The sequence below is a fragment of the Panthera leo genome, chromosome D2 (assembly GCF_018350215.1).
Source record: "Panthera leo isolate Ple1 chromosome D2, P.leo_Ple1_pat1.1, whole genome shotgun sequence".
NCBI lineage: Eukaryota > Metazoa > Chordata > Mammalia > Carnivora > Felidae > Panthera > Panthera leo.
In genome coordinates, this window is record NC_056689.1 from 53,567,815 (window position 1) to 53,592,059 (window position 24,245).

General features: G+C 38.6%; 1 protein-coding gene across 1 annotated transcript in view; it reads left to right on the forward strand.

The window, feature by feature from the left end:
* The window catches only part of LOC122201659 (1-phosphatidylinositol 4,5-bisphosphate phosphodiesterase epsilon-1-like), a 69,351-nt gene that overhangs the window by 20,867 nt on the left and 24,239 nt on the right, over positions 1-24,245 (forward strand). The window contains exon 2 of the mRNA XM_042907511.1: positions 16,069-17,621. Coding sequence (XP_042763445.1) covers positions 16,419-17,621 — 1,203 coding nt within the window. The 5' untranslated portion in view covers positions 16,069-16,418. The remainder of the gene's footprint in view (positions 1-16,068; positions 17,622-24,245) is intronic.

Genomic DNA, 24,245 nt, shown 5'->3' on the forward strand with positions numbered 1-24,245 from the left:
AAATGAAGCTCTGGCACCCGTCCCAGATACTTATCACCACGCCACTCTAGAACAAGGGCAATTAAGGTTGTCTCAAGAATGTTCTGAATGGTAGGTGCAGCAGTAGTTTGAGAGTGATCAAAGAAGCTTCCTGAATAGAATGTGGCTGTGGAGAAAGGAAGGTAGAGGGGGCTCAGGAGTGATGAACAGGACACAAAAGTGGGGGTGAATAGGCAGGTTCGGGGAGCAGCAGAGCAGACCCCCCTGGCTGAGGTGAGTGTCAAATTGGTGGGTTGGAGAGTCTGGTTTTGATTAGATCACCCTCAAACTTGGCTCTGTTCCTCCTAGTTTAATATTATAAACAACACCTGAACCTAGCATATATCTCTTTGATAAATTTCAATTAGAGTCAGTAGTTTTATGGAACATTTATACTTAGTGCCTAGCATAGGATTTGGCACATAGTTAGGTGTTTAAAAAACTTCTTTTGAATAAGTGCACGAATGAATCATACTCTTTTGGTTGACCAGCCATTTCAAGAAAGATCGAGTGGAAGTTATTGTATTCCACGGATGGGGCAGTATTATAAATATATTAAACAGGCGAGATTAGGCTTGATTTCAGGGGAGCAGATTATATAATTTTCCCTGATCTCCTCCTTTTTAAAATAATGTTTAGAACATTAGGAAAGGGAATGTTGATGTTTATATAGATTTCATTATGTTCAAAAGTTATTCCTTTAGATAATACACAACCGAAGCAGGATAAAAATGGAGTATACAATATAATTTCAGTTTTAAATTTCAGTTTAAAAGATGTATGTTCATGGAAAACTGGAAGGAAGTTATAAGAAAATTAGGACTTACCTAATGATCTTACCTTATCTTTTCTACTTTATGCTTATCAGACTTTTTTCAAATTTTCTACGGTAAATCTGTATTGCTTTATAATCAGAAAAATATAACATGTGCTATTTGTTAAACAGTATGGAACATGGTACAACACTCTTGCCAAAACTTGCTTTTTTTTAATTTTAGCCCTGGAACTTATAAAAATCATAACTAGTATTTGGAATAATGATATAATGGTAACAAAATGAACTGCACCTTACCAACTGTCATGTGACATCATTGATTTCCTGAGGAGCCCACACCACCCACATCCTGAGATTGGCCAACTCATGGCTCCTTGCTTCCTCCTGCATATCCTCACCCTCCCTAGATACTCACTACCCTCCATCACTTGTTAGAGGCTCAAGAATGTCCTGAAAGCTGGTAATACAGGTCTGAGCAACCCTGCTTGTTTCAGATTGTGGATTCGGAAGCAGCTCTGTACTTTGGGTGACACTGCCCTGAAAAATAGCAAGAATGTCAAGGTACTGACTTACAGGCTAAAAAAATGTAAACAACAACAACAAAAACAAAATACAAAAAGCTTATTTGCCTCATTTTTTTTCAATTAGGTAAAAAGTATGAATAATATTTCTTCTCCCATTTGGATGATGACTTCGTGAGAAATCAGAGGTACAACTAAAATGGACATTGAGTTTTAATGAGGTGTTCCATTTGCATTTTTAACTCTACTGAAAACAATCCAGTAGAATCATATCAGCTGTTTGTCAGCTGTTGGCTTGGGCTTCCACCCAGAATTTGATGTCACTGGTGGACATCCATAAGGAACAAGAGTAATTTTTAAGCTTGTTGACCAGAAGACCTCTGAAGACCTTTGTTGGTGCTGGTGTTAAATATAATGTAAATATAAAAAAGCAAATGGCTAGAAATGGTTATCTTATGCATTAAGTATGTGGATTTAAAATTCTTTCCATCTGTTAGGGCTTTATAGGCGAATCTCTATGAAACTGGAGAGTTATTTAGTCTGGAAAATGTTTTACTCCGTGAGATGATGAAATGTAGGCTAGATATCAGATGTGGGGGACCCAGGTAGGAAGGAGATCAAGAAACACAGGCATGAAGAAAAGAGTTTGCAGGAGCTGAATCATATCCTATATTGATTAAATCAGGATCATTTTACTGAGAGACTGTAATGTGAGAATGTGTTAGGGTAGTAGAGCTGTTCTGTTATGTTTATCTCATCCAGAGTAAGTTACATTTCATCACATGTATTTTTAATTCTTTGGAAATACAATTACATTAATTGAGGAATGACTTATAGAATACCAGTTTGAAAAAAAAAAATTAGTGAATGGGTGTGTTGATATTGCAAACTATCAATTAATTAAAAATTGCTTGTTACATGAGTTATATGTACCCCAAATGAATGGTGGCAATTGGCTGTTTGGGGAAGCCTGTTATATTTTTAATGCATAGGATAGGTAATGCAAGGGCTTTAAGGAAGTGGCTCTGGGTTCTTCCCACTTTTCTCTTCCCCTTCATTGCAAGGCTTCCACAATGAGTGCCTTGACCTGATGGGAGAACTTTCTAGCACCTATCCAGGATGGTTCTGCTGCTTCTGCTGCCGTTGTGCTTAGTGAGGGCAGAGTAGCCTCTGGCATATACTCTGACATGCCAGTCAGCCTACAATCTTCCATCCCATCTCCAAGACATGGCCAAAATTCCCTCTTTCCTCCATTTTCTCCCTGGCCTTACTTCCTAGGGCAGAGTCCTCTTTTAAAGACTATGACATTCTCTGGGAAGTCTTTGCTGATAAGACTTGAGTTCATGCTGATTTCTGCCATTTGTATCGTCATTTTTTTTATCAGTTGCTTAATTAATACACACATTATTGAATGATTCTGTCACTTTTTAACTGCCTGGACTATTCAGTGTTTTATGTTATTAGCTCATATCATAAGTTTTTTCTTTATGGCTCCATAATAGCAAATGATTTTCTTGTAGGCAGGGATTGTGTCTTTCTCTTCTTGTGAAGTCATGTAGTCCCTTGCACTCGTGCTAGCACCCAGTACACTTGTAGAGACAAACTTAAAGAATAATTTAACTGCTTGCACTGGATGAGATTTTTTTAAAAAAATCATCACCTACTAACATACAAATAATGTTCTGGACAAAGCAATATGTGAGCAAATATTTATTGAGCCTTTGTTATTATAGTCCTGGGGGGTGATTTAAAAGAAATAAACATGGTTTTACATCAGGAAGGAATATGTGATGACTCTGGAACAGTTTTTATAATGATGAGAATAAAGGGTACTATTTTTTGAGGAATTAGTACTTTATAGTATTATTGTGAAGGTTACATGAGAAACTATTAGCCTCTCCCCATTTTACAGATATAAAAATTAAGCCTTAGCAAGGTTAACTGGAGATGGGATCCAAACTCAGATTGAATGATTCCACTGCCGTAGTGCTATGTCAGCACCATATTGTACAATTGAACAGGTTGTTCAGTGCTGAGAGCTGGCTGAGAGCACAGGTGGGATTGAAATGCAGCCTGCAGTCTACTGGAAATGCTGATAGGGGTAAAGTATACAGTTGGAGGAGTATACACCACCCCTTTGTGCCATTTTATAGTCTTATCTGTGCTATACTATACAGTTCACAAGCCACATACAACCATTGAGCACTCAGAATGTGGCTAGTGCAGCTTAGGGGCTGAATTTTTAATATACTTAATTTAAGTTAAATTTTTACTTAAATGGCCACATGTGGCTAGTAGCTACTATATTAGCACAGGTGTAAAACTTCATATAAATGGAATCATTCAGTGTCTGGCTTCTTTCACACAGCCTAATGTTTTTAAGCTTCATCCATATATGTTGTATAATCAGAATATCATTCCTTTTATTCCTGAGCAGTATTCTAGTGTATGAATATACCACAGGTGGTTTATTTATCTGTTGATAGACTTTTGGGTTGCTTCCAGGTTGGGCTGTTATGAATAAAGCTGCTAAAGCCATTTGCATATAAGTCTATTTGTGGATATATGCTTTTATTTTATTTCTGCCAGTGGAATTTTGTCATCTGGTAAATGTATATTTAACTTTATAAGAAACTGCCAAACTGTTTTCAAAAGTGGCTATACCATTTTACATTCCCACCACAATATTCCATTTTCTCCACGTTCACACCAACTTTGGTATGGCTAATCATTTTAATGTTAGCTATTCTAGTGGGGATGAATTCTATCTCATTGTGATTTTAATTGGTATTTCCCTGATGACTAATGACATTGAACATCTTTTCATGTCCTTTTATGTCATTTGTATTCTTTGGTAAAGTGCTTATTCAAACTTTAGCCCACTTTAAAAAATAGTGTTGTTTGTCTTCTCATTATCAAGTTGTAGAAGTTTTTTTATGTATTCTGGGTGCAGATTCTTTATTAGATATTTACCTTACAGATATTTTCTACCATACAGTAATGGATTATCTTTGGAAGAGCAGGTGTTTTTAATTGTGTTGCAATTTATCCATTTGTTTTTCTTTTGTGTTCAGCCTAAGAAATTTCTGCTTACTCCAGTGGTTCTAAAGATTTTCTCCTGTATTTCCTATTGGAACTTTTGTAATTTTGGCTTTTACATGTAGGATCCATTTTGTGATGCATTTTGAGTTAACTTTTGTGTGTGGTGTGAGGAAAGGATTGAGCTTCATATTTTTTTCATATAGAAATTTTGTTGATCTGTCACAATTTCCTTATATTCTATATATATATATATACACACACACACATATATAAATATATACACACATATGTATGTGTATATATATGAAGTATTCATGTATTTATGAAGTATTTGTTCAAATCTCTTGTCCATTTAAAAGCAATTGTGTTGTTAACTGCTTATTGAGTTATAAGAGTTTTATGTATTTTCTGGATATAGGCACTTTTGCAGATGCATGTTTTGTGAATATTTTCTCCCAATCTGTGCTTTGTCTTTTTTTTTCTTTTTTCTTGCTTTTAGAGAAGAACTTTTAAAATTTGACTAAGTCCATTTTGTCTTTTTTTTTTCCCTTTGTGTCCTAAGAATTTTTTCTGTATCCCAAGGTCACGAAGATTTTACCTGTTTTCTTCTAGATGTTTTATAGTTTTCAATTTTATTTTAGCTTTATAGTCCATTTTGAGTTAATTATTGTGTATGGTGTGATATAGGGGCTGGTGTTCATTTTCTTTTCTTTTCTTTTTTTTAATTTTATTTTAGAGAGAACGCATGAGTGGGGGAGAGGAGCAAGGGGCAGAGCAAAAGAGAGAATCTCATGGAGCATGGAGCCTGACATGGGGCTCTATCCCACAACCCTGGGATTATAACCTGAACTGAAATCAAGAGTTGGACGTTCAACTGACTCAGTTTGATAAAGGGCATTTAAAATACACAGCTAATATCACATTAAATAGTGGCGTATTTAATACTCTCCCTCTGAGACTGAGAACAAGGCAAGGATGTGTGGTCTCCATAGTTCTGTTAGTATCATAATTGGAGATCCTAGCTTGTGCAGTAAGGCAAGAATAAAAAGTATGCATTTTGGAAAGAAGTAAATAAACCTTTCTTTATATGAAGATGACATGGATGTCCATATAGAAAATCCCGAGTCATCTACAAAATATCTGTGAAAGTAATAATTGCATTTAGCAAGGGTATAAGTTACATTGTCTAGACACGATATTCAATTGTATTTCTGCATACTAGCTGCGTACAACTGGAAAATGTAAAATAATTCCATTTCTAATAACAACACTAACATAGGAACAAATTTAACAAAAGGTGTGCACGACCTCTGTATAGATAAATACAAAATATTGCTAAGATAAATTAAAGAAGATATGTATGGGGCTTCCAGGCTAGTGAACATGTGGAGATTTGGGGAGGGTAGTGTGCTTGGAGACGGCATGGAAGCTACTTACCATTTTCTCATACCTTGCCCTGTGCTTCTCTTCCATCTGGCTGTTCCTGAGTTGCATGTTTATAATAAACAGTAATCTGTGTCTCAGCCTCTCAGCCATGACTTTCAAAAGAGCAAATTCATCGTGGAAAAAGTGGCATCACATGTCAGACTCTCTTCTCTGGGCTTCCCTGGTCTAACTGCCTTGGTAACTCTTTGGCACCTTCATGGAAGGTTCCAGATGAACCAAAAATTGTTGAGGAACCACGAGATAATCCTTTGTTTCAATAACTTATTAAGAGTTCATATTCAGACAACAATACTATGCATGATTTGATTTTCCTGTGTAGGCTCCGCAGGGCTGTGTGGTTGACTCTGCCCCCACCCCTACACAACATAGCCAATTTACTCCCCCGCTAGCCTCTGCCTCCTGTGAGCACACCCAATTCAGCTGAGCGACATTTCAGCACACACACAGTAAAAACAGACTGCCCATGTAGCAGCTCTTTCATCCATGACATGCAGAAAATAGTCGAGAAGGGCTTCCTGTCTCCTCAGGATCTACAGAGTTTTTTTAAGTTTGCGTTTACATAAATATCACTCGTAACTGAGACAGCTGCTAGGCCCAGCTATCACACAACATGTTGTATTAGTAAAAGTAATAAACATGTAGGAGCTATTTTACCTAAACATAGTTTAAAGCCAGTTTAGGGCTGCTGGGGTGGCTCAGTCGATTAAGTGTCCGACTCTTGGTTTTGGCTCAGGTCATGATCTCAGTTTTTGAGTTTGAGCCCTACATTGGGCTCTACACTGACGGTGGGTAGCTTGCTTGGGATTCTCTCTCTCTCCTTCTCTGCCCCTCCCCTGCTTGTGCTCTCTGTCTGTCTCTCTCTCTCAAAATAAATTTTAAAAAAAACTTAAAAAAAAAAAGCCAATTTAATTCCAGAGCACATCTTGTTCTCAGCATTTTGTTTTTATTTATTTATTTTTTTTTAAATTTTTTTTTAACGTTTATTTATTTTTGAGACAGAGAGAGACAGAGCATGAACGGGGGAGGAGCAGAGAGAGAGGGAGACACAGAATCGGAAGCAGGCTCCAGGCTCTGGGCCATCAGCCCAGAGCCCGACGCGGGGCTCGAACTCACGGACCGTGAGATCGTGACCTGAGCTGAAGTCGGACACTCAACCGACTGAGCCACCCAGGCGCCCCAGCATTTTGTTTTTAAAATACTATTAGATGTCCATGACAGTTCTAATATAAAGGCATTTCAAAGTAAATATTAGCTCTGAGGATATCATATATTTGTTTTATGCAAAGCTTTTAAATAATAATAAAATAGTTAGCAAATGGCCAAAAAGATATATGTATATATACATAGATGTGTGTGTGTGCATATACATACATATATTCTCCGTATATATGGAGAGAAAGAGAAAGAGCTATAGTGCTAACTAGCTGTATCATGTTTTATGGATTAGAAACCTCAATATTATTAAAATGTTATTTCTATATAATTGATATATTAATTTACATTACCACTCCCAGGCAAAGGAATTTTTTTTGTTTTTTTAAGAAATTGAGGATGTTCTTAAGGATTAGGATAAAGTGTGGCTTTACTACACTGGATAAAATGGAACTCTGTTTTTTCTCAAGTAAAAAGAGTGATATGATGAAAATGCTGTTTGGGGAGGATTTTTCTGAAGGTAATATGGGATGGATTGAAACAGGAAAAGGTTAGAATTTAGAAGACTGAAAGCCCTTAAGGAATCCAGGTCCTAATGGACAAATATTGGGCTCAAAGAGCCATGGAAAAGAAGGAAAGAATCAAATGTCTGTTGAGACCAACTGTATACCTTGATACCGTGTCAGGAATGTGGGATGCAGGGTATCTCCAAAACTCCTTAAGTTTAAAGATGCAAGGTCTCTGTTCTTCACAAGCTTTCAATTCATGCAGTGGTCCTATATAGTTAATAGCTACAGTATAGTGTTTCATGACATGTTTGTACTGGTGAAATGTAGGGAGAACTGTGGGAAACAGATAAGAGCAATTAATGCTGACAGTGGGTATCAGGGAGGGTTACAGAGGGGAAATGCCACTGGAGTTGGGTGAAGGAGTCTTAGCAGAGTTAGAAAACAGTGGGAAGGGAAATGCACAGAGGCATTAATGCTAGGCTGGTTCAGTACATGGCAAAAAGACCAGTATGACAGGATATTTTCTCCTAGGTATTGGTCAGAGATGAAGCTGAAAAAAATAGACTGGGACTAAATCATGGAGGGTCTAATGCAACCTTCTGACTCTCACTTTTTCTCTTTTCTCATCTCTTATCAAAAACATACATCTCTGTGTGCATGTGCATGTGCGCACATACATACAACTCCAGAATTTCTTTACATATTTGTACCGTAGCAAAGGAGAGGGAGTGCTGTGAATGTCACAACACCACAATCCTATCTGCCTCCACTCTTGGCTTAAAATTCTACTAATGTCTTTGATTCCATATTTCTAGGAGAGCAATAGGGAGAGAGGGGTGATTTGCAGACTAATCAGAGACTGTGTTTCCAGTGAGGATTTCCTTTCTTTGGGAGTTTTACAGTTGAGAATTAACCTGTTATGAACAAACTTTTTTTGTGATCCTCTATTTTTCTATATTGGCAACCTCGTCAATGTATTAGTTAAAAAATATTTGTATAACTTTCTCACCTAACTATCAGTTAACTCCTGATATTTAATATGCACAGAGTATAAAGATTAGGGTTATCTCTGGGTTTTCTGGGTCACAAGTCTAGCATCCCAGACTCTGAAACTTTTCCAATAAAGGGAGTGGAAATTACAAAGGGTTAAGTCTTTAAGGTCTTGGAAGAGGACCCAGATTAGTACACCAGTGCCTTTGTGGAATGTTTTAAAAGCTTTGTTTCTTTGTAAGTTTTGGAGTTTCCATCATAATAGTTCAGAGAAAGGAGGCCAGGAGGGAGTGGAGCAGCAGACATTCAGTGGAGAAGAAAGAGTGAAGACTGACTCATCATGTAGGGCTTGGGTGTGGGTGTGCCTGTAGTAGGGAGAAAGGGAGGAAGGGTTGTGTAGGCAAAATATTTTCTTTAATCTCACTGCAGAATGGGCTTTGGGGAAGAGAATGCATAAGTAGATAACTGTGGCACAGTTATTTATCTGTCATACACATGATACTGAAAGGAACTCTATAAAATCCTTTAGGTTTAAAGATGAAATAGAGACTATTGCATTCTGTTATCAGCTTTGACAGTTGCCCTAGTGTTTCTTTCCATGCTGGTGAAATTACTGAGCAACTTTCCCTTTCTTTGATTGGAGTCAATGTTCTCCTAAGAACTTCAGATGAGTCTATAGTTATGCATTGTATTTTCCTACTTCTTTATCTTTCTTCATGCTGTTCCTTTTACCCAAGGTATTTTTCTTGGTTATGGATACAGCTAATTCCTACCTCTTTGCGAAGTTCCAGGTTAAATCTTCCTCCATCAGAGCTTTCCTGATCTCCTGTTCCATAACCACCTTGCCTTCTTAACTCTGGAAGATAACAGGTACTTAATAAATAACCGACAGTTGTCTGATAGTTTTTGTTGTTGTTAAACCCCACATCCTTCTGACATTGACAATCGTAAAAACCAATGTGTTTGCATTTAATATTTTTCTCATTTAATTGTTCTTTATGACACAGTCATCTGGCCTTAAATATTAAATAAATCTAACAACCTAATAAATAAATTAGCGACATACTGTGAATTAGTGAATATAACTTCCCCTCCAATGCAGGAATTCACTATATAGCTTCCTTGTTATATCACATCTCTGTACTTTTAGATAAGCCATTCAAATATTCTGAGCATCATCCATAAAATGGGGTGATAATAGTATTCACACCTATTAGTTAGGGAAAAGTTTTGATGTGAATGACAGAAAACCTAAAATAATGGTGGCTTAAACAATATAGAATTTTATTTTTCTTTCCCCCAAATCCAAGACTTCTGTCTTGTTTCTTTACTATGAAAGGTGTCCATTCTTGTGTTTACCTCATGGTCTAATATAGCTACTTCAGCTCCAGTCATCATGCCTTCCTTCCAGCCAGCAGAAAGTAGAAAGGGGGAGGAGAAAGGCACACCCTTTCTGTTCAAAAAATCTTCCCAGAAATAACAAACCTCTTCTGCTTATATCTAATTAGTAATGACAGTGATATGGCTATATCTAGCTATAAGGGAGGCCATTAAAGGGATGACCATATGCTTGGCCAAAATTCAGAAGTTCTATTATTGAGAAAAAGTGAGAACAGATTTTGAGGGACAATTAGTAGTTTCTGCCACCCTACCGATAATGCTATTATAAAGATTAAGGGATATTATGTACACTGTGCTTAGAACATGCCTGTTACATGATACATGATCAATAAGTATTTGTCATTATTTTTTAAATTAAACATTATAGACAGTATTCATTCATTCTAATATTTGTTCAACACCTATTGAACACCTGCTATGCTGAACACTATGCCTCTCTATTTAAATCTTTATATCAACGGTGAGAAGACTACTATCCAGAATAGCTTCTCCCTTGTTAAATAGCTCTACAAGTTAGAGTTCTTTATCAAGCTAAGCCAGAGCATGCCTCCCCGATAATTCATTTGTTTTGGCCATGATCCTGCCTTTTGAAACAATATGTAACAAGAATATTTCCTCACCTTAGTTCTTCAATTACATGAAGATGGGTATACCTCCCACTCAGTTTTCTGGCTCTAACCAGGCATTTTATTAACTTATTTATCTAGCAAACAGTTTGTCAAACTTTTTCTATAAAGGGTTAGATGGTGAATATTTCTAGCTTTGCAAGCCACATAGTTTCTGTCATAGTTTATCACCTCTATCATTGTAATGCAAAAGCAGCCATAGACATTACATAAATGAATGGCCATGTCTGTGTTCCAATAAAATTTTATTTACCAAAATGGATAGCAGGTCAGATTTGGACCTTGGTATGTAGTTTGCCAGCCCCTAATTTAGCCCATGGAAATTTATCAGCAAGGTTATTTGTGACTGATATTTCCCTACCCTGAAGCTATAAATTTACTCTGTGTCACTCCTGATTCTTCTTAAACCTTTCATTTCTTTATCTTGTGTTACCACTTTGGCTAAGATTTCCAGCACCACCTACATAGCCCTATCATTGCATGGCCAGTCATTCCCTAGACATATTATCCATTCCAATTCATCTCTAGCTTAGAAATGCTACCTTGACAAGTTCTTTCTTGTTCTACCATATTCTTAGCCCACGCATCCTTTGATCTCTCCCAGGCTGGTCCTTCTCTAGTCTTCCCTACAAACCACATTAAGAAAAGAAGAATCTTTTTCTCCATCTTTTTCTTCTTCCAAAACTGTTAGACTGTGATCTTCTTTCAAGTGCTTCAGGTTTTCTTTAGCCAACTTTAACCTATTCCATCTTCCCTCACAGACAACCTAGAGCTTCCCAAGAGGAGGGAGGTAGAAAATTAACATTTATTGATGGACATATAAAATACATGTGATTTATGCTAATGTTAAAGAAGTGGAACATATAATTCGAGATTGATCATATAGCTGGCTTGTGGTCATGCAGCTGGGATTCAGGGGGTCAGCCCCAGTTATCGAATTGAAATTTAAGTTTAAGTGAACCTGGTGAGTGGAATGGATATTATATCTGGCAAAAGTAAATTCAACACCACGTCACCAACAGAGCTGCTTAACTTCACAAGGCATAGAATGACAAGCATTTGTCCTTAACTTTTGATTTCCAAAGCATTTTCTTCACAATCTGATCAAATAGGTAATTTTATTTCTGTCTTACAGGACAATGAGACCAAACCCAAAGTGGTTTAAATAGTTGCCTGAAGTGCCAGATGCCAATGTCTTATTGTTTTTCTCCGTGAGAATCCACATTTGGTCTTTTCTGCAAAGTTAATCCCACTTCTTTATCTAGCTGATTCCTTCTTGTCTTTCAAAACTCGGCTTGCTCATCATCTTCTTCAGGAAACCCTCCATGGCAATCACCCTCACCTTGTCCCCACTATCTGATTTAGATGCTCTTCCTCTGGGGTAACCCAGATTATAGCCCTATTTGCACTATACCTTACCTGATGATCTATTAGCTTATAAAGAAATCAAGGGGAAATTCCTGCCTCATTTAATTTTGTACTTAGTAAGAATATGTTGAGGGGTGCCTGGGTGGCTCAGTCGGTTGAGCGTCCGACTTCGGCTCAGGTCATGATCTCACAGTCTGTGAGTTCGAGCCTCGTATCGGGCTCTGTGCTGACAGCTCAGAGCCTGGAGCCTGTTTCAGATTCTGTGTCTCCCTCTCTCTCTGCCCCTCCCCTGCTCATGCTCCGTCTCTCTCTCTCTCTCTCTCTCTCTCTCTCTCTCTGTCAAAAATAAATAAACATTAAAAAAAATTAAAAAAAAAAAAAGAATATGTTGAATAAAGGAATGACCTGAGATGGAGTCTTCAGGGAGTCAGCTCTCTCAGATGTTGTTCAGTACTGACTACCACAAAACAAAAATCTCAGCCTGCCAGAGACAAACTCAGATAAAAGAGGATCCTCCTAGAAGGCATGGATCTCTGCATCCAGCGGACATCAGAAATTCAAACCGATGAGGTTTCAAACTAGTTAGCAAGAAAGCGGCATAACTATGGTGGAGAGCAGAGATTCTGGAGTCAGGTTTCTTGGGTTTGAATCCTGACTCCACCATTTTCCAGCAGTGTGATCTTTGGCAAGTGACTCAGCTTCTCTGTGCTTGGGTTTCTAATCTGTCAAATGTGGATCATAGTAGAACTGTTCTGTATTAGTTCTCTCTTGCTGTGCAACAAATTACCTCAAAACAATGTCTCAAAACAGTAAACATTTATTATCTCACATTTCCTGTGGCTCAGGAATTTGGGAACTGAGTGCTTCTGGCTCAGGCTTGCTCATGAGGTTAAAGTCATATAGACGTATAGACCATGGCTGCAGTCATGCGAAGCCTTGACTGGTGTTGGAGGATCCCCTTCCAAGATGGCTCATTCCAGTGGCTTTTGGCAGGAGGTCTCAGTTCTTGCCACAGGGAGCTCTTCCTATGTCATGACATCTGATTTCCTCCAGAACAAACGAGAGGAAGAACAAAAGGAAACCTCAATAAGTTTTATGACATTTTATGACCTATTCTCAGAAGTCATACACTGTTACGTCAACACATTTTGTATGTTGGAAAAAGTCACCAAGTACGGTCTCCATGCAAGGGGAAGGCAGTTAGGCTCTACAAAGAATTTGTGGACATATTTTAAAACCATCACATTATCTTGTATGATTGAGTGAAAATTACATGAGAGAGTAATTTTGAAGTGCTTAGAACAGGGGTGAAGCAGTACATGCTTTGAATGACCTTCCTCATAGGTGAGAAAGGACAAATAACAGTCAGTCTGAAGGCTTTGGCTTTAAAAGTTACTCTAAAAAATAGAGCAAAGTTATGGAAACCCAAGGTAGTGCCAAAAGCCATTAAAATTATCTATTTGGTTCTTGACATGAAAAGTTGTTCATGAATTGGAATTTGTAAAAAAAAAAAAAAGCAGGTATAAAGTAGGATATACAGCATGATCTGGTATTTGTGTAATCATATACCTATATCTCTGTGTGTTGATGCATAGGGAGCCTTATGGAAGGAGTTTACTCAAAGTATTAATAGTGGTTATCTCTGGATAGTGGGGTTTATGTTAAGTTGAAATTATTTTTGTGTTTTCCTGCATTTTTTGAATTGTTTTACACTGAGCATATTTCTCCAAAAATAATAGATGCATTTTTTTTCTGAAGAAAATTTAAAAGAAACCAGGTTGGAAGGAGGATGTGAAAGGTGGAAGGGTTAGGTTGAACCAGGACACTGCTGCTCTGTGTGGGCTCATTGACTTCCTGTGAAGTATCTGACTGACAGGATGCCCTCTGATTTTTTAAGGTAGTTGTGAAGACTGCATGTGCTGGGAGCCAGTGAGACTTTGTGGTTGCACTTGAGGGGCATATATGTAAGGGAAGAGGGGTAGGTTGCTGCTTCTTTGGGACAAGAGGAAAAGGGAGAAGCACGGGGAAGAGGGACACCTGTGTGGCAAAGGGCAAAAATGGGTTAAATCTGGTGTTGACAGCAGAGTATGAATGCTCATCAGTTGTCTTGGTAAGGACGGCTTCACTTACAAAGGAATGGTATACTTATGAAGGACACCTGTGATCCCGTGGTGCCCTGTATATCCTTGATAATTACACTTACCACACCAGATTGAAATTTGTTCAGTTCTCCCTCTCTCAATAGAATCACAAGCAGGGATATCTAGCCCCATTACATAGTTCCCAATGTAGAACAGGGTTCAATAATTTGGGGAATAAAAATAAATTATTTTTTAAGAATACTTTTCGTAAATTGAAAATTTTTATGTCCACATTCACCTGAATAATTTCTTTTTTTAAATGTAATTTCTTTAACTAATTAATAAGTTTTTAAATTTACGTCCAAGTTACTTAGCATATAGTGCAGCATGATTTCAGGAGTAGATTCCTTAATGCCCCTTACCCATTTAGCCCATCCTCCTTACCACAACCCCCCCAGCAACCTTCTTTTTGTTCTCTATATTTAAGTCTTTTATGTTTTGTCCCCCTCCCTGTTTTTATATTATTTTTGCTTCCCTTCCCTTATGTTCATCTGTTTTGTGTCTTAAATTCCTCACATGAGTGAAGTCATATGATATTTGTCTTTCTCTGGCTAATTTTGCTTAGCATAATACCCTCTAGTTCCATCCACGTAGTTGCAAATGGCAAGATTTCATTCTTTTTGATTGCCTAGTAATACTCCATTGTATGTGTATACCACATCTTCTTTATCCATTCATCCATTGATGGGCATTTGGGCTCTTTCCATACTTTGGCTTGAATAATTTCTTATTAAAGTGAATGGAAAGAATACACACACACACACACACACACACACACACACACATATGCACACAAAGTCACATTTGCCACTTCTGTTCTTTGTTCATCTTTTCCTCTTTTTCTGCCTTTTGATTATTTGAAAATTTTTATGGTTCTAATATTTTGGTTTATTACCTATATTTTTTCTTAAAGTGGTTGTATTGAGCTTATAGTATGCATCTTTAATTTATGACAGCCTGCCTTTAAGTAATGTTACACCAATTCACTTAGAAAATAATCTTGTAATAATATACTTCCATTTCCCTTCTCATGACCTTGTGCTATTTTTTCCTTCTGCATGTGTTAGAAACCCCACAATACATTGCTATTATTTTTGCTTTAAAAGATTAACTATCTCAAGTGGTTTACAATTTTTAAAAAATTGTATTTACATACATACTTAACATTTTCCATGCTCTTTATTCTTTTGCATGGATCCACATTTCTATCTGGTATTGTTTTCCTTCTAAAGGACTTCCTTTACTGTTTCTTATATGCAAATTTGTTGGTGATGAATTCTTTCAGCTTTTGTATGTCTAGAAAGTTTTTCTTTTCTTTTTGTTTTCAAAAGATATTTTTGTTGGGTATAGAATTCTAAGTTGGCAGTATTTTTTCTTTTAGTACTTTAAAGATTGACTCTACTCTCATCTGGCTTGCATTGTCTCTTATTGTGTTTTATCTTATTTTATTGTTTCCTCATGATAAGTGTACTTTTTAATCTCCATCCTCAATTTCACCCATCTCCCTAAACACCTCCCCATAGCTTGCATTGTTTCTCATGAGAAGCCTGCAACCACCCTTATCTTTGCTTCTCTCCACTTAACATGTCTTCTTTCTCTAGTTTTTATGGTCTCATTGAACACTCAACTTTCTTTCCTTTAAATAAGAACTCTGTTGGGTTCAGCCTGAGTTCCCCTTCCCTCCCCTATGGCCTAGAAACTCTCAAACTGTAAGCTAGGGCATTTATAGGATTCACCTCATTTGTTGTTGTTTTCTTATTTCAGGAATCAATGTTCTGTGTCCCCTGTTGTTCAGTATTTAAAAACCATTATTTCTTTTTTTTTTGTCTGATTTTTTCAGTTGTTTAAGGCAGGGGAATAATTCTGGTCTCTGTTGTTACTCTACTTTGGCTGGAAACAGAATTTCTGAAATATTAAATCAGAGAAATAAATACCAAAAACATTAAAAGTAACTATCAATTGCAAAACTCTGTTCATATTCAGAATTGGTTCATATTTTGCATTAGCTTAGAATTACAAGTTCGGTTTTAAAAATTTATTTAGTGCCACAGTGTTTGACATCATGTCTTTTTCTTACAGGAAACATTCAAACTGGATTTTTAATCGTTAGTAAGTCAGTGAGATATCAGAAGTTGCAGAATGCAATCCCGAGTAAAAATCTCCAAAAGAATTACTTCAAATAACAGAGGAAAGAAAATTGAACTACCACCTTAAAACTCTGGTCTAGAAAAACATATTACACATGATAGGAAGTTATAACTGGAGAAATTTATTTGGCTCTTAATGCACCTGAATGAAAGGAATTGTCACACTGTTTCTCAGGACTTGTAGATCTGAGATTATTTTACTAATAAGTTGTTTTATAAAAATCTTGACATGATCAGCAGAGAGAAGAAACAGCAATAGCTAAAACCTGTGTGTTGGTCAAGATGACTTCTGAAGAAATGGCAGCTTCTGTTCTCACACCTGTGACTCAGAGAAAGGTGAAATCGTCTCCGTCGGCTTTAGATGAAAGTAGTGAAAAGGTCTCAGACGTCAGTGTTCCAAAGGCACATAGTGTCAGGCAGAGTGGTCAGACTTCCACCATCTCACGACTGAACAAGCTTAAAGAAGAATCCTCTGGAAGCAACTTGCCCAAGATTGTCTCCATAGCAAGGGAGAAGATAATGAGTGATGAGAACAGCAATGAGAAGTACTGGGAGGAAAGCATGCCAGATTCTGTGAAAAACCTCAATATTAACTGCAACAACGTACTGAAAAACAGCCAGTGCAGCCTTCCTCAGAGCCAGTGTTATGACACGTGCGATTCTGTCATGGAGGAAGGCCTGTGTTTGGAAACTGGAATCCCATCCTCACTGGAAAGAAAGGTGTTCCCTGGAATTCAACTGGAAGTGGATGGACCTCCCATGGACATTAGTCCCTTAGGAAATCAGTCGGCCATCATAGAGAGCGGCCGGGCACACCCTGACGGCAGCATGGCAGCATTTCACTTTCATTATGAAGTCGACAGGAGAATGTCAGACACTTTCTGTACCTTGTCAGACAACCTGATTTTGGATGATTGTGGTAACTGTGTACCACTGCCTGGTGTTCGTGGGGAGCGACAGAAAAATTATATGGCATATACTTGTAAACTCATGGAATTGGCAGAAAACTGTGATAATAAGAATGGGCAGCTGCAGTGTGATCATTGTGACGCCTTAAATGACAGATACTTGTGCTTCGAAGCTTCTTGCCAAAGGGCCGATGCGGTGTGTTCAAGTGACAGCTTTTGCAGGGAGGACTTTACTAACAGTCCACCTGCCAAGACCTTTCTGAGCCATTTTGAGGACTTCCCTGATAATTGTGAAGATGTAGAAGAAGATTTTTTTAAGAGCAAAAAGGAGAGGTCCACTTTGTTAGTGAGAAGATTTTGTAAAAATGACAGGGAAGTAAAGAAATCTGTATATACTGGGACAAGGGCGATCATGAGAACTCTGCCTTCTGGTCACATTGGGCTGGGAGCTTACAGTTACATTGATCAGAAGAGAAGTGGCCTCCTGCTGCCCTGTGGGAGAGTTCTGGAAAGGCGGTCAGCGGTGGCAGTTAGGGAAGATGGGAGCTGGTGCCTGTCAGAAGCTCAGTGGTATTCGGTAAGGAATAAGTTTATTTTTGGTCATTTCTTTAAACTTGATCTTTTTTTTAAGTTTAGTTATTTATTTTTAGATGAGAGAGCGCATGTGCATAGGCACACATGAGTGGGGGAGGGGCAAAGAGAGGAGGACAAAGAATCCCAAGCAGGTTCTGTGCTGTCAGTGCAGAGCCAGATGTGGGGCTCAAACTCAGGAACCATGAGATCATGACCTGAGCTGAAATCAAGAGTGGGAAACTCAAGTGACTGAGCCATCCAAGAACCCCAAAACTTGATCTTTTAAAATCCAATTTTCTGTTGTCTTAATTCATGGAAAGTTTTAGGCTCTGTCAAATTATGATTCTTAGGGGAAGCATTTGTAGTTACTAGAAACTTGTAGACCTAATGGATACGCGAGTCAATAGCTGTCAAGATGGAGTTAACTCTACAATGATATAAGTAACTAGATGCACATATGTATGTCATCAGGAGTGCAGAAATTAGGGAGACTCCCAGGTTACTATATGTAGGATTAGGAGACAGACTCCTGATAATGGGAAAGTGGTTCCATTGACTGATTATCTACTTGTGCCTTTGGAGGTACATGCCTATGTCTTCTATATTTTTGGGTTGCAAGGCCTAAAAGAACTTAAGATATGGTTACCTTCATTTTCCAACCAATGTTCCCAGTTTCTTCCCTCCTCACCTTTTTTGTGCCATGGACCCCTTTGGCAATTTTGGTGAAGCCTATGGACTCAGAAGAATGCTTTTAAGTGCATCCAATGAAATACAAGGTGTTATAAAGGACACAGATTATGTGAACATATGTACACTTACCAAGATATCATTTGAAATTATGATATATGGCAGGGTAGGTGCTTCTTTGTTAACACATTAAACAGTGGCATTTAGTGGTTCGATAACTACCATAATTCTGAAGTAGTGATGAATGTCAGTAGGGAGTAGTTTCCCTGGGACTTTCTCAATTTTAGCATTACAAATCCCTCATCCAGGGAAACCCCCTCAGTCCTGGGCAAACCAGGGCAGTTGGTCACCCTAAATATAAATACTCTTTCAGGGTTTCAACCACGACTGTATTATATAGAAATATCTGTGATTTCTATCGGTGACAAGATCACAGGTACTGTTCTAATACTGAGACTTGTTGGTCTGTATTCATAATTGAAGGGAATGCTAAATGTCTAACTCTCACATTCCAGTGTTTCACAATTCCTTAAAACCTGGCCTTGTGAATAAATACCCCATCTAGAAAAAACATTCCTTTTATTGAAATACAACTGGTATATTTTTATTGTCATCATCATCATCAGTCATGGAGCTAATGTTTATTTTGCATTTGACATGTGCCAGACATTGGGTCACATAATTTACATACTTGATTTCATGCAATCCTCTCAACTACCTTCTGATATTAACCCCTTTGTATTGCTAAGAAAACGGAGTCTCAGGAAAGTTATATACCTTGCCCAAGGTCACTTAACTGCTAAGTGGTATAACTAGGATTGTAATCTGGGCAGCCCAGACTCTTAGTTTCTCAAGATCCAGAAAGAAATACAATTGAGAGTAAGCTGCTAAAGGAGCAGAAGGATTCTGTTCATTTCAGTGTCTGTTGATTGAGTAACCACACTCACTGATGCTTATGGTATGTCAGACTTGGCTGTGTTCAATGTGGCCAATCCCAGACCCTTGGAATCACAATCGCTGGGGTAGGGCACAGCAGGAATGATTTTTAGGGTTCCTCAGGTGATTGTATGATTCTGTGGAGTTGAGAACCACTGTCCAACAACTTTGAGCTCTTTGCTCTTTGGGCAGGACATTTAGGGAATATTTGCTGTGTCCTAAAGACCCCGACACTGCGGGCTCTCGGGAATGGCACGGCTGACCTGGGAGCCTGCCTGAAAAGTGACGACCCTTCTCTCAGGCCCTTCTCTCTGTGCATTCGACCTACTGTTCACCCAGTAAGGGTCGGCAGATTTGTTTTTGAATGTTCACCTGACTCCTTATAAAACCTGAGTCCCAAGCAAGGTGACGTCAGTGACACACAGCACCCCCCTCCCCCCCGCCCCCAGCTCTTCTGACCAAGTTTTGTCCATGCAGGGAAAAAGGAGCTCATCACAGTAATGTGTCTTCCCAGTTAAAAAATGCAGGCATTTTAAAAATTCATATACATCTGAAGTTGAATGTTAAGAATGCAACAGAAATTTAAATGCAGCAAAGAGAGTGGAAGCAGATTGAGAACGGTTATCAGAGCCCCCCAACACTTCTACAGGCATGGGGGTCATGCGTCTGCTATAAATAATTGCAGAATAATTTCTGGCATGATAATACTCACTCCCCTAGTTTCTGGAGCACTGCCACTTCTTCTGAGAACGTTCATGGGTCCCTAGCTCCAGTCTGCCCCTGTCAGTTAGAGGCACTGAGATGGTTCATTTCCAATGAAAAGAACCAAAGAGATGATGCAAATCATCTCCTCCCTTCTTAGTCTCTGAAGGTTGGGAGAGGTTGCCACACCTCGACCAGAGTGAAGACTCTGGAGAAGAGAGAGGAGAGCTCTTCTCCTGGATTTCCAGGAAGCTGTGGCTATTTTTATTAACCTTAAAATGAAGCTGGGGAATGGGCTGACTGTCCTGTCCTTTCTGAAGGGAGAGCTCTGAAAGGAAAGATTTTGAATATTCAAACCATACCATGGAAGGAATAAATCAGTATTTTCTAAAGTATTATATCCTCTCAGTATCTCACTTTTTAGAGTCTGGTGGAAATCCTTCTCAAAGTTGTCAGATAAATTGTAGCCACTTTCCCCAGCTCCTGTATGTGGCTTCCTTCACCTAAAAAGTGCAGATGCTAATGCAATGCTCCTGTTCCTATTTTCTGATGAGTTCGCAGGTATCCATCCTGTTTCCCCAGTCAGACTGTAAGTTTCTTAAAGGGCAAGAAATGACTGTACCTTTTTTTCTGCTCTCCACGATGCAAGCATAGTGCCAAGCATATAGAAAACAGGACAATGTCATCTTAGGAACATGGTCTCTGGAGTCGTGTCAGCCTGAATTGAACGTTGACCACTGTGACTCCACCATTTACTGCTGGTATGACCTCAAGCAAGTTATTTGATCTCTTTGCTTCTAATTACCTTATATGTAAACTGGGAGTAATGATGTTGTGAGGGTATTAAATGACATGGCTCTGTGAAATAGATAGCACAGTATCTAGCAAGGAGTGGGAGCCAGTATTTTCACTCTGGCAGTTTATTAATATGCTTTGTCATGAACGTGTCCCCACCTCATTCTGCCCTTTGAAGCTTCTCCCATAGGGGAGTTTATGGTGGTGTGAATTTGAGTGAATGTCCCTCAGTCTATGATGTGGTAGCTTGTACAGTCCTTCCTACACATTTAAAGAATGTGTTATTTGTCCAGTTAGTTCCTCTGCCTCACATTGAAATTTTTTCTTGTATGCCTTCGTCAAAATGACCCAATTAATTTATGTTTGCACAGCTGTGCAGTGAAGAATGGATTTGAATGGGAGACATTAATGAGGATTAATGCTTGCTGACTGACTAACCATATTGGTATCCTCCCCCCCGACTTGTGAAAAATGAAAACCCTACTCCTGACCCAGTTACAGCCACACTCCTGCTCTCCATTTATTGGCTCAGTGAGATGGCATATTTTGGCAAGTGGTTGAAGTCTCCAGACTGAAAGTTGGTTGAGGGTGTTTTCCTTTTAAAAAATTCCCTCTCTGCCTGAATTTTGGGGAGTTTAGGGTATTTAGAGTTATTCTGAATATGAAGTACACGAAGTCCCTGCCTGTGCTGGAAGTATTCATGGAACCTGAGTTCTGTGTGCACTGAAGGATGGCGTGTGGAGGAGGGGAGAGTGGCCAGGGCAGACAGGCCACCAGCTCCCGTGTTATCACTTCATTTGTCTCCCTGCCATGGTCCATGAGAGGATTTACTGTATAAGAATGTGTGCGGCCAAACAGAAAAAGAATGAAGTTTTATTTTTTTTAAAAATCAGACTAGAAAAACAGTAAATTAAAAAGGAAAGTCACACCAGCTTCTTTGTTGCTGGTTCTTACTCTTCTTTCTTCCTTCTAAAATGTATCTTTCTTCTTCACATTTTATTCTACTCTTTAGCAGAGAGAATTAAACATAAGAGGCAATGAAAAATTTTTGAGTGTTTAACATAAATACCTTCATCAGTATTTGTGTCTTTGAGTTTATATTTTCTTTGTTATGTGTCGAGGGATCAACCAATAATAAATTTGTCTTCCGAGTGGTAACTTTTAGGAATGATCAACTATCCATTGAGTCCTGCTGTCCAGTGTTGTAATAGATGGCTGTTGAAATAGCAACATGTTTTATTTTCTCCTCTGGAAATTTGGTCTCTCTGCAGATTGGGTACAGTGTGGACCTTGAAATAATTAAAATTTCACAGTGTGTACAGACTAAGCTGAAAGCCTGGGCTTGGTAGCATGCCAGGCCTCCTCTTCCATTACTAAGGGTTATGTCAAGTTCATGACATGGGTATAGGACGATGCTGGCCCCTTCCTGCTGAGCACAGTGAAAGGGAATCCAGATCCCGGACAGACAGCCCCTGCACAGTTTAGTCACGTCTGGTGCATCAGTGGAAAATGTGACAGGCTGTCAGAAGCTGACTTTGTGATGATTGGACAGCTTTCCCTTATTAGCTGCATTGGGGCAAGTTTAAGATAAATTCACTTCCACATCTCAGTAGTTACACCAGCTCTTTGGCTAGGATTTAGCAAAAAAAAAAAAAAAAAAAAGAAGAAGAAAGGAAAGAAAAAGAAAAGAAAAATGTTGACCCTGGACTCTAATTTAAGGTGAATATATTCATGGCCACTGTTATTCACATGGTAGCCTTAGGACACTATCCACACTAGGATTTTTTTTTTTTTTTTTTCCTTTTCCCCAGATGTCCTGAATAATGGGAATTAGCAGCCAGAGAGGCCTCATCCCTAGAAATGGGCCATGGTTAAAATGTGGCCTGAAAAGAATCAGAACCCATAGACAAGGATAAGACCATTAGATGGAGTCCTTATTTAATATACCCTGCATTTTTACACCGGAAGGACTCAGGCTGCCCACAGAATGACCCCTTGCAGTCATGAGGTCCTCTCCCCTTAATCCCCTCCCTGGGTGCTGTTTCCCTCAGGGCTCATATGCCTCCTGGAGTGGTATGGAGGTTTCTTCCCCAGTGACCACAGGATTCAGCATCAAGGACTGAAGCATCATTGGGAGTGAGGGGTGACCATCCCCTGACCTTTCTGTGACTAGACTAACTCATGGCTCAGGCAGGGCCCTCCCTGAAAAAGTATTCTCAGACAATGGTGCTGGGTCATTTTCTGGTCTAAAGAGCCTTGGGAACACCAATATGGTGTTCTGTCCATTGGTTCTTTTTTCTAGCAGCTGGCCTGGATGCATTTAGAACCTCAGATTAAATATGGGTCCTGCAGAGTTCAGGCATCCAAATCCCTAACCTTAACCAACATTCAGCCCTTGAGGCCCAGCCCCTTCCCTGTCATTTAGGCCACCACCCATCAAACCCTCAACAAGAAAACCACCTCAGTTTTTAGCGACAAAGAGACACCATCATCTTTCAAGGGTAAGGAGAGCCCATACGTTGAATCCAAAAGCAGATGTCTTTCAAGGCAAGGAGAGATACTTTGATTTCTCCTGTTTTTAATAGCTTTATTGAGATATAATTTGTATACCATACAGTTCACCTATGTAAAATGCAAAATTCACTGGTTTTTTATATATTCACAAGTATGTGCAACCATCACCACAATGTTTGAACATTTTCATCATCTCCAAAAGAAACCCCCTACTCTCTAGCTATCACCCTCCATTCTCCTCACCCCTTCTCCCTATCTCTCTACTCAGCAGCATCTACTAATCTACTTTCTGTGTCTAGAAATTTCCCTATTCTGGACCTTCATCTGAATGGACTCATAAAGGATGCAGTCTTTTGTGACTGGCTTCTTTCACTTAGCATAGTATATTTTTTTTACTTTAATTTCAGTGTAGTTAGCTTAGTATATTCCAGGTGCATCTGTACTATAACATGTATAAGTACTTTGTTACTTTTTACCTCTGAAAAATACTTCATTGTATGAACATACCACATTTTATTTATCTGTTCATCGGTTTTTGGACATTGGATTCTTTCCACTTTCTGTCTTTTTGTCTGCTATGAATATCTGTGTGCAAGTGTTTGTGTGGACATATGTCTTCATTTCTCTTGGACACGTATCCAGGGGTGGAATTGTTGAGTTATGTAACTATGTTTAACCTTTTGAAGAACTGCCAGACTGTTTTCCAAAGCAGCTGTACCTTTCTGCATTCCCACCAGCAGCGTGTGAGGGTTCAGTGTCTCCACATCCTGACCAGCATTTCTTAGTGTCCATCTTTTTGCTTAAAGCCATCCTAGTTGATATGAGGTAATATCTCATTGTAGTTTTGATTTGCATTTTCCTGATGGCTAATGATGTTGAACATCTTTTCATGTGTTTATTGGCCATTTGTACATCTTTGGACAAATGCCTATTCAAATTCTTTGCCTATTTTTAATTTTTTTTAATTGTTGAGTTCTGTATATATTCTGGATAT